At 37.2% G+C, this 11,130-nt stretch overlaps 1 protein-coding gene across 3 annotated transcripts; it reads left to right on the top strand.

Moving 5' to 3' along the window:
* The first annotated feature begins 263 nt into the window (after positions 1–263).
* Positions 264–10,742, top strand: LOC114247723 (cytochrome P450 4C1-like). Of its 3 annotated transcripts, none has more exons than XM_089733623.1 (11): positions 264–397; positions 1,147–1,307; positions 1,869–1,975; positions 2,416–2,506; positions 3,627–3,812; positions 4,843–4,918; positions 5,601–5,880; positions 6,225–6,293; positions 7,092–7,260; positions 8,928–9,107; positions 10,487–10,742. In XM_089733623.1, the coding sequence occupies exons 2-11, from the start codon at positions 1,148–1,150 to the stop codon at positions 10,660–10,662; spliced, it is 1,494 nt and encodes a 497-aa protein (XP_089589749.1). In that variant the 5' UTR covers positions 264–397; position 1,147; the 3' UTR covers positions 10,663–10,742. The 3 variants fall into 3 exon arrangements, with proteins under 3 accessions (XP_089589749.1, XP_089589748.1, XP_089589750.1); XM_089733622.1 differs by lacking the exon at positions 264–397 and adding an exon at positions 421–582; XM_089733624.1 differs by lacking the exon at positions 264–397 and adding an exon at positions 865–887.
* Positions 10,743–11,130: the final 388 nt, after the last annotated feature.

The raw sequence follows: 11,130 nt of genomic DNA, 5'->3' as shown, positions 1-11,130 counted from the left end.
ACAAAAGTTTAGGTCTTTTATTTATCGATTGTGGAACTACGAAGTCTGCCGGGTCAGCTAGTAATGTTAAAAAGGAGAAATTGTGTTTGTTTGTCTTGCTTTCAGCTCGAAACGAAGCAACGAATTAATATACAAATTGTTTGAAAGTGGCAGTCTTAGACAAGGAGAGTGACATAGACTGTCTTTTATCCCGAAAAAACATCTCATTCCCACGGGAATCTGTTTTGTTATCTTTAGAAAAATTACGTGATTCTAGAAATATTAATTTAAGTTTTTCCTTACCAAGCTGGCGAAGCCGCGCGTGAGAGCTCCAATAGAATTCGTCGACAATTGGAAACAAGTTGATATGAAAAAAAAAGCAATTCATATATTAAAGCTGACACTCATTATTTCTCAGGTATCTATTGCGCAGTATATATGCACTATCACGTACTTATTGTGTCTTACATTAACATTCAACAGCATCACGTAACATACATTAAGTCTAGTTAAACGTATTTCTCATTGTCAATCTTACAGATACATTTACTTTTGGTAGTCTACGAACTGCTTTTGGGGTGCAATGTTGTGTTGCTACTTAAGGTAAATTACTTTTTTTGATTCATTTTATCAGGTAAATAAAAATAAAACGTAAGTAGCAAACCGAACTAATAATAAATTATATATTTTTTGTGAATCTTTTGATGCGGGTCAGGATATTAGAGCTATGTTATAAAATATTTCTACTGTCATCGGTTCCTTGATTCGAGGGAACATTTTCACGTCAATCGGACATCTTGAAGTCGGTAATAACGAGTTGAAGATTCCTTTACGTACAAACAAACATACCAAGCTATTAAAAGCGTGTTAAAAACCATCGGAACTTTCGGGATTATATTTTAATACGGGTAAAAGAGAACTGTTCAAAATGCTGAAACCATATTGATTAATTATTGGAAAATATTAGTAGAAAACATTGTTTTTGGGATCCCATAATTCAAGCCGAAGAGGTTACGGACATCCATCTTTGAACCTGGGTTGTAGATCGATTTTTATGCTGTCCAAATTTACTGTTACACACTTGTCCTTTTTCAGCAACGCTTTTTATATCCTGTAAATAAATAATATATGAATAATTTTCTAAGCATTTTTTTTTCTTCAACTCAGAATGATCTCGTACATGATCCTCATTATTATCGTGTTTGCCTTGATGTGGTCGGGATGGAAGCAAAAAAACAAAAAGTTTATGGAAATGGCTAATCAATTTCCTGGACCGCAAGCTCTCCCATTTATTGGAAATGCTTTGCGCTTCATGTGTGAACCTGAAGGTATGTAAACTTGGTATTAAATTTATAGCTATGCATATCGTGTATTCTGTTACGCAGACCAATTACTACGGATTATGTACAGTTATGTTAAGTTCTCTTAGAAAGGTAAAGGAGAAAAAAAAAATGTTAGGCAGCTTAAAAATAAATAATTTAAAATTCTAAAGTAATTAATGGTCTTGCAACAAGGGAAGATATTTTTTGCCAGTAAAAATTTGTTTTCAAATTTTTGCATTGCATTTGCATATTGATCAAATCTCTCATGTTCTCGGTACTTTTTCTGGGCGAGGGTCATTTTGTCGCAACGAGACAGAACGTGGGAGAAGCAAGACGTTGGCAAATCCGTGCCGAAAGGGAATGGCTCCCAGTTTCACGCTCCGTTTCTGCGAGATGCTGGACTCGCAGAAGTCGAGCATTGCCTTCCAGGGCTCGTAGTCGTCGGCAGCAGCAAGTCCAGTCTGTGCGACGAGGATACGACCGGACCCCCCACCCCCAATTACTTGCAGAGAATACTTCACAAACATTTCATTAGGAACCTTTTGTTGTTCCACTGTTTTTTTTTAGAATTAGCTTCGATAATCAAAGAGCTGCTTCAAGTCTACGGGGAAGCATCCAGATTCTGGCTGGGACCCAATTTAAACGTCATAATTAACAACCCTGATGATTTGAAGGTTTGTAAACAGCAATCGTCTTATGAATTTTATTAAAGTAAATGAAATTTTTGTAGTAATTAAGCCAAAATCAAAATTGCATAAGTTCAATTAATACAAACAGTTTAGCCCACTGAATTTCTCGCCGGATCGTCTCAGTGGGTCGCGTTTTCGATCCGGTGGTAGATTCTGCGAAGCACCGCTCTTGCTAGGGCCAGTGTTAGCAACACTCCCGGTTTGAGACTGGTGAGCTCACCTACACGTCAAGGAGAAACTGAAATAGCCTCTCAAGGCTATCAGCATGTACGAAAAAAAAACACTGCTATACTGCAATTGAAGTCCTTTGAAAAGTCCTTTTTATAGATACGAACACATTTCAGATACAAACGAATGAAAATGTTCAACTGTCATTTTAATATCACTCTTTGTAAATACATTCACAATTTTTATTTCTTCCATAGATTTTACTGTCAAGCTCCAAAACGAGTATCAAGGGTCCTCAATACAAATATATGGCTCATATACTCGGGGGTGGAATTCTAAGCGGTTCCAGTATGTCGCATTTGCTCAAATTTCCTAAGCATTTTTAATTTGAATATTCGTTGCCTATTTCACCTGGGAATGTATTTTTTCTATTTCCGATTGCTAAGTCCGTAAAAGTCCTGATATATGGCCTACGGACTTTGAACCTTACTTTTAATTATATTAGTTGATGCAGCGTAAATTTTTAATGGTAACCGACATAGCCCAAAGGATTGCGACGGTGGAGTGGCAGGGGGTAGGACACATTGCTCGTAGAACGGATGGCCGTTGGGGCCAGAAAGTTCTTGAGTGGCGACCGCGTACCGGAAGACGTAGCGTGGGTAGACCTCCCACAAGATGAACCGATAATCTATCGAGGCTCGCGGGGATCCGCTGGATGTAGGCAGCGCAGGACCGGCCTTTGTCTGTGGGCTGATAAGAAGAAGCGTAAATTTGGTATTCTGTTCATCTTCTACCACTCTGGGCTACAATTTATACATATAACAATAGACGGCTCATTTGGTATTAAGCGGCTATAGCAGTCTATAAATATTGCAAATAAATGCCGCCGCCCACCTTGACATAGGAAGTTGAAGTGTCAATTGGATTGTATAAAGTTTACCCCTCCTTTGAAGCCGGAGCTCAAGATTTCTTCGCGGCAGAAACAGATACGATATTAGTGATTAACTTTACTAAGCTTATTGTATGTTCTCGATCAAAAGCCTAAGACAAATCGCAAACATTTGTAATGTTGTGCCGACCACATCCACTAACCAGTTGACCTGTTTGCCAATTACGCGCTAGGGTTCGGGATAAATAAAAATTCCACCGAATCACAAGTTAACACTATATTCAACACTTAAAACATTTCACAAGCACTTTAAAACTCTCAGTCGCTTCTTCCGCTTCGCTTCAGGTGATCCGTTCGGACTAACTGCGTGCAATCTCTGCAACATTTTTGTTGCCAATACCACATCCCTAGATATATCGAGAATATTCCACACATCTCTAGTAGTAGTTTCCGCTATCTGACAATAGATGGCGTTGTACTTCTCGAGCATTCCAGGTGCTTCGATATTCGTTCGACTATTCGGCGATAGACGACTTTACTCTTACCGGCGCGGCGTAACAATATCATAATTACTCACAGGTGTGACTTGGCGGAAACATAGAAAAATAGCAACACCAAATTACGGGAAAAAAGTTGTAGATAGCTACGAAAAAATCTTTAATGAAGAAGTGCATCTCCTATTGAAGAAATTGCGGAATATTCCAAGCGAACAAGAGTTTGATATTTATAATAAAATCGTACAGACGACGAGCTATTGTGTTTGCCGTAAGTATTCAGGGTGCAAGGTGCAAGGTCAACTCGAAGTCGAACATGCAATCCAATTAGCTTATTCATTACGTAAAATCTTAAAATTAATATCTTCTAGTAAGATAATTATAATCTAAACAACATTAATATTGCAGCAAAAAGCAAAAAAGAACCCGTTTGAGGTTCAATTTATCATCGCTTCGTGAATCGGTTTTATAATCTTAAATTTTAATGCACTCGTATATTTTATGCAAGTTTTTAATTATACAAGTTTTTTACATTGATCCTCACATAAATATTAATAAATTATTCTTTGCCGACGCTGAGGATGCCTATATCCAACAGTGGACGTCACTAGGCTAATAATAATGATGTTATAAGCGAACGCGTTTTTTTCGTATCCCCAAGTTATTTTTTTTCTGTAAGTCAAGACATTTCATTTGTCGATTTCCGTTTTTTTTTTCGCTGAAACTTGCTGAAGCTGCTTAATCTCAGCCGTCGACCAAGCCATATCTATATCCAATGTCAATAAACATAAACAACGTTTTTAATCAGCGGCTGCAAAGGATAAAATGGGTTTTGTATCCATGATTATTAAATATATTACCCATTGTTTTGGATGTCAATAAAAACACACACAAACTATGCTTCCATACATAAATAAGATAGGCATAAGACTGCGCCAAAACCACTTCCTCCTCCTTGCGTCGATAATCCTCAGTGCTGAGGGTCGTGGCCTCCTCTAATAACTTTCTTCTGTATTATCCTGCGCCATTCCTGCCTGTCCTCGGCTGGGTGGATAGCAACGTGGACTGAAGTATGGAGAGTGGAGCGTATCTGGTCCGACCAGCGCATTGGACTTCTGCCTCTGGGTCTTCTTCCGTATACCTTGCCTGTTACCAGCAGCTTTACCACTTAAGTATGTGTGAAAGCAAAATCACCTATCCACAAGTGACTTGGCTTGCTAATTACGCCATATAAACCTTGGACTACTTACCACGTTTCTCCGTTTTCCTAAATTAAATTAAACCTTATTTTATCTACACAGAAACCTTGTTAAACTTGAGTAAGGAACAAGTTACTGAAATACCTCATCTCCAAGAAATCATTGATTGCACACCAAGGTAATAAAACTCTTTTTCTCGACATCACTAATTATTCGTATTATTATTGTGCAAACTAAGCCTTATGGAAAACGATCCCGAGGTTACCAGACTGTTGGTAGGAACATAATAGTACTTAGTTCGTGTCATGTTGCTGTGAGATCTTTTAACATTATGGAGCCAAGGGCATCTTGGACGTTCGACCAGACGTTTTCCGCTCTGACAAAACGAGTGCATTCTATTCCGTAGACTGGTTCTCTATTCTCATCAGGTAACTGGGCCAGAGCGATCTAGAGGCTCACAAAAAAAATCTCTGTTTTATACCCTTATCGTTTATTTTTTTTATTGCTTAGATTGGTGGACGTGCTCACAGCCCACCTGCTGTTAAGTAACTACTGGAGCCCATAGACATCTATAACATAAATGCGCCACCCACCTTGAGATATAAGTTCTAAGGTCTCAGTATAGTTACAACGGCTGCCCCACCCTTCAAACCGAAACGCATTACTGCTTCACGGCGGAAATAGGCAGGGTAGTGATACCTACCCGTGCGGACTCACAAGAGGTCCTACTACGAGTAATTACGCAAATTATAATTTTGCGGGTTTGATTTTTATTACCCGATGTTATTCCCTCACCGTGGAAGTCAATCGTGAACGTATTTCATTAGAGAAATTTATCTTTATAATTAAGCTATTTCCAGAAACTACGATATAGTTTTCGACAGAATGATAAAATGGTACCTACAAATCGACCCTGTGTTTTGGATGACTAAATCTTATCAAGATCAAAAGCATTTCGTCGCGCTAATAACAGAATTCAGTAAAGCGATCATTGAAAACAGAAAAAGGGAAATTAATAAAATGTACCTTAATAACGAAGAATCAATAAACACACAGTTGAGTGTGATAGATAGATTCATATTGTCTGAAGAGTTAACACAAGAGGAACTTATCAAGGAAACTTTTACGATATTTACTTCTGTGAGTATTCTATGACAATATTATGTATTTAGTATACATATAGCTATCTAATTTAATAGTTCAATAAAAATGTGTTCTGTGGTCACTGGCATGGTCGCAGATGAACTCAGAACTCGATAAAGGCCTTAGTGTGTACTTTGCAATATTAACATTATCGGCTTCCGAATGCTCATGTTTGTGTTTAACCACAAAATGTACCTTAAATACGCTGTTGTTTTCAAGTTTTTGCGACGTGTGTTTAGGTTACATTTCGCACTTTGTTGGCGGGAATTTAGTGATCAGATTCGACAAAGTGTGTTCTATCTGTAAATGACGAGAATCCAGGAGATATTCGTTTGTTTCAGAGTCAAGAAGCAACAGCAAAGATTTGTTCTTTCGTTTTGTTGATGATGGCTTATCACCCGAAATCTCAGGTAAGTTACTAAAAGCAATTAGTAATTTGCTCGAGACGAGTAGAGTCAATCGAAGTCGCAATTATATTGTATCAAACCTTTTTCACCGTTCAAGCCGAAATGTATAATTCGCGGCAGAAATTGGCAGCATTGTGGTACCTACCTGTGTGAGCTTACAATATGCCTTACCGCCAGTGTATTCCTGTTAAAGATCGCGGTATGCTGGTGCGAACTCATTGTGGCCTAACGGATAAGACGTCCGGTTCATTCGTATCGAGCGATGTACCGGTGTTCCAATGCGGTAGGGCATTACCAATTTTTGTAATGAAATACGTACCTAACAATTTTTCACGATTGAATTCCACAATGAAGGATCAATATCGTGTAATAAAAATTACCTGCTCGCCAAATTACCAAGCCCGCAAAATTTTAATTTGCGTAATTACTGGTGGTAGGATGTCTTGAGTCCATACAGGTAGGTATCACCACCCCGCCTATTTCTACCGTGAAGCAGTAATGTGTTTCGGTTTGAATGGTGGGGCAGCCTTGTACTGTTAAAAGTGAGACCTTACAACTCGTGTCTCGAAGTGGGTGGCGTTGTAGATTGACGTTGTAGATGCCTATGGGCACATAACACTAGGTGGACCGTGAGCTCGTCCACTCATCTAAGCAATAAAAACAATACTCAGAATCAGTGGACGCTTCAGCCCATTCCTTAGTCGCCTGATACGACTGGAAGATATGAGATAGTGGTCTTCTATAGACCGACAGACTGATAGACTAATACAAATCAGCCAATAAAATAACAAACTATTGCAGGAAAAGCTCTACGAAGAAATTACTAAAATAATCGGTGATAAAGACAGATGTGTTACGGACGAAGATTTCAAACAAATGCCATATTTGGATATGGTCTTCAAGGAAGTTTTACGTCTTTTTCCAATTGGTAGCATGCTGCAAAGGACTATTAATGAAAATATTCGGATAAGTAAGCTGTTACAATAATGTTTACAACTTTAATACAGGGACTAGAACGTCTTGGTCACGCTCCGCTGTGATTATTGCTGGTTTTATGAAAATTATTGATGTCTTGACACAGTACGTTCCGCGCGCCGTGAGTATACTGCATTTTAATAACTAGAGACAAGTTGTATGTGGTCATCTGGTACCAAAATGAGACAAAATGGGACCCAGGGCCTGTTATACATATTTAAATACGATTGAATATAAACATATATAGATATTAGACACCAACACAAAGGGCATACAAACCTGTTGATCACACTAATGTTTACCCGATGTCGGAATCGAACCCCACGACCCTTAACAGTTAGGGGCGCTAACACGACCGCGCGCTGTGTCAGTAATTTGACGGAATCTTTACATGACAGCTTCGATCAATAATAGTACTAATATTACTACGCGAAGCATAAACTTTGTATCCCTTTTTACGAAAATTGCGCGGACGGAGGAACATGAAATTTTCCATACTTATAGAGAATATAGAGAAGAAGTGCACAATGCTAATATTTTTTTCTAATAATGCATAAAAGATACATTAAATCAATAAAGAAAACACTACACACACTACATACAATGTGCTTGACGCACACACGCATGCATACTATTTATTGTCAAACTTTTGTTCTTGACGTCTGTGGTCAAATTGAGAATAGTATAATATAGTTTGTCTTTATTAATATTTTGTTATATAGTAGCCTTGGCGAAATTTGTTATAATAAAAGTATAAAATACAATCATAATAGTGTACAAACTTACAATTCCAATTAATTATAGTCGAATTTCGACCACTGCGGGACCTCTAGTAGTACTATTATTGATCGAAGGTGGCATAAGTTCCCTTTATCGATTCTTCTAACAGTTGAAATGCTTAATTAAATTGTGGGTAAATCGTGTTATGGTGCCACATACCTACCTACCTACCTATAGCTTACCTATACCTACCTTACTATAGCTATAATACCTCACGAACTAATCTAACGGAATAAATGTTTTTAGTTGAGAGCGATATTGAATACCTTTGTTTCACTATTTATTCATGAATGGCCACGTGCAAAAACATAATATATGTATCTCACAAAATCAAATAACTTAACTAGCCACTAATAGACAATCCCACACGTGCATAAAAATAAATAAAAATATAAACGAGTCGTAGACGTAATTAAAACGACTTTGATGGTTTATTTTAGTTCTCAAATATATTAAGTGTATAATCTATTATTTTAGTGTTTTTTATTGTAATATTTCCGAGGTTTCGACAGTGGTCCGTGACCATAAAAACTTTAAAGTATTAGAAACATTGGAAATAATAATTTAATGACTGTAAAAATACGCGAAATTAGCTCGTAATGGTAGTTGAAACATTAGTTCTTTTTGTTGAAATAATACTCCGGAATAAAATATGTAACGGTTTAATGCAAATAGTAAAAAAAAGAAACACGCTAGGAAAAGGAAAGACGGTGGCGTCACACGTGAGCAAAATGTGAACCATTCTTTGACATTACAGATAATATAAATTATGTTTACAATTCTCCAACACTTTTTATTGTCTTCGTAGAAGACGTGCAATGAAGAATTTACATAAGTTAATTATAAAATTAAAATCAAGTTTAATATTTACTTCCTTGACAGGTTCTGGGACACTACCAGCAGGGTGTTCCTTGGTAGCACCGATATATCATTTGCATCGCGACTCTCGTTTCTGGACTAGGCCCGACGATTTCGATCCCGAGAGATTCAATCCAGTTAATACGAAGTTGAGACAACCGAACTGCTATATTCCTTTTAGTTTAGGACCCATGGACTGTTTAGGTAAAACTATATTTTTAAATTAAAAACCAAAATGTGGTGTCGTGGGACACCAGGTAGGAACGAAGTTCCTTCGGCTAATGTAAAATCGACACAATTTGCAAAAAAAAAATCGTGCTCAATTTTATGTTGGTTTTCTCGATTTTTCTCTTAAATTTTGCTGATTAGTTTTTATTTAAGTACAGGAAAGTATTTAGGAAATTCAGTATTTTAGAAAATAATAAATTACGTAAAATAAAAATAAAATTATCAATTAAAATAACAAAATATGTCTCTTTATTTTTGTTTGACAACATAAAATGACATAGAAATAGAAATAATTACAAAATAGAGAGAGAAGGGATGAGAGAACGAAAAGAAAGAGGGAGAAAGAGAAAGGTATTATACACTATTCGCTTGTGTATACGACTTTCGCGCCTGCGCACGTCTCATTTAACGGTTTTTTCCACGCACTTTTTTCCACGGATTTTTTCTTACGGTTTTACTATCACATTTTTTTCAGTTCGGTCGCGCAGCAAAATCCCTATCCCCTCCATCCAAGCCTGTCGTAAGGAACTTCGTTCCAATTATATCTCTGTAATTGTTGTTCGAAGAAGTAGCATTTTTTGCATATGAGCAGTGTGCTTAGTACGAGTTTGTTAACGTTCTCGATAGCGTAAAAATTAGCTCATATTTACATTGTATGGAGTGGGATCGTTTGCCTACGGTTGCCTTTAGGGGTGTTGTTCCAACTGCATACAAAATCGCGTTAAATTTTACGCTATCAAGAACGTTAAAAACTCGTACTAAGCACACGGGTGGCTCATAATATCAAAACGTAAAGTGCCTTTATCTGTAAACTGTGCCCTCGAACCGTAAAACATGATAAGACAGACATAGATGGGATCGCAGTACCTACACAATTCACAATGTGCCCTACCCCCTTACTTAGTTTTCATATAAAAAAAAATTATTTGCAGCTGAAATAAAAAAATCACATTATTGTTCATTCTGAAGATTTTTAGAATATTTAAAATGCAATGTCAACGAAAGATTGGCATTATTATTATTATATATATATTTTTTATTGCTTAGATGGGTGGACGAGCTCACATCCCACCTGGTGTTTAGTGGTTACTGTAGTCCATAGACATCTACAACGTAAATGCACCACCCACCTTGAGATATAAGTTCTAAGGTTTCAAGTATAGTTATATCGGCTGCCCCACCCTTCAAACCGAAACGCATTACTGCTTCACGGCAGATTTAAAAATTGGTACCCGCCTAAGATTCGAACACTGGTGCATCGCTCAATACGAATGCACCAGACGTCTTATCTTTTAGGCCACGACGACTTTATATCAGCTGCATTATACCTAAAGTTATGTTTATCTATTTTCTAGGAAGATACTTCGGTACTAGGTTAGTAAAAATGATTTGCGTTCGAGTGCTAAGAGAGTTCGAAGTGACAACATCCAGAACATACAAGGATCTCAAACTTTCGATAGCTATATCTGTGTCTCCATTGGATGGGTTCCCAGTTAAATTGCATCCCAGGAAAATTAAAGAGAAACAGTAATCTGGTAAAATGGTATAATTACTATAAATTGTAATAAATTTTTAAGAAATAGGATTTCAGAATAAAATATTAAAATTTAACAGTATTTCTTTAAGTTTTGCGATTCGCAAGCTTAATTAACACTAATAAACCATAGCCGACTTAACCTAATAGGTGTAATGCTCTAATAAAGAATAAAAAAAAAGAAAAAAACGGTTTAATCTCGAGTGTATTATTTACTGGTGTTATTAGTCGAATTTAACCATCGCACCGCCTGCCACCAGAATAAAATTCATCCATAATAACTGGATCCACTGCGTTCGTCTACAGTGTGTTTCCTGAGTTCTATTTGTCCACGTACCATCCGGCTTTGTAATGACTGTAATGAGGTTCCCTCTACGGTGATTCCCGAGCGCTATGGTAATATGTCCTTCTTCAAACAAGAATCGTGGAGAGTACATAATGGTAGGCAGCGGTTGGTCTGGCTGT

Source organism: Bombyx mandarina, chromosome 16 (assembly GCF_030267445.1).
Source record: "Bombyx mandarina strain Sakado chromosome 16, ASM3026744v2".
Classification (NCBI taxonomy): domain Eukaryota; kingdom Metazoa; phylum Arthropoda; class Insecta; order Lepidoptera; family Bombycidae; genus Bombyx; species Bombyx mandarina.
This window is presented reverse-complemented; position numbering and strand designations above follow the sequence as displayed.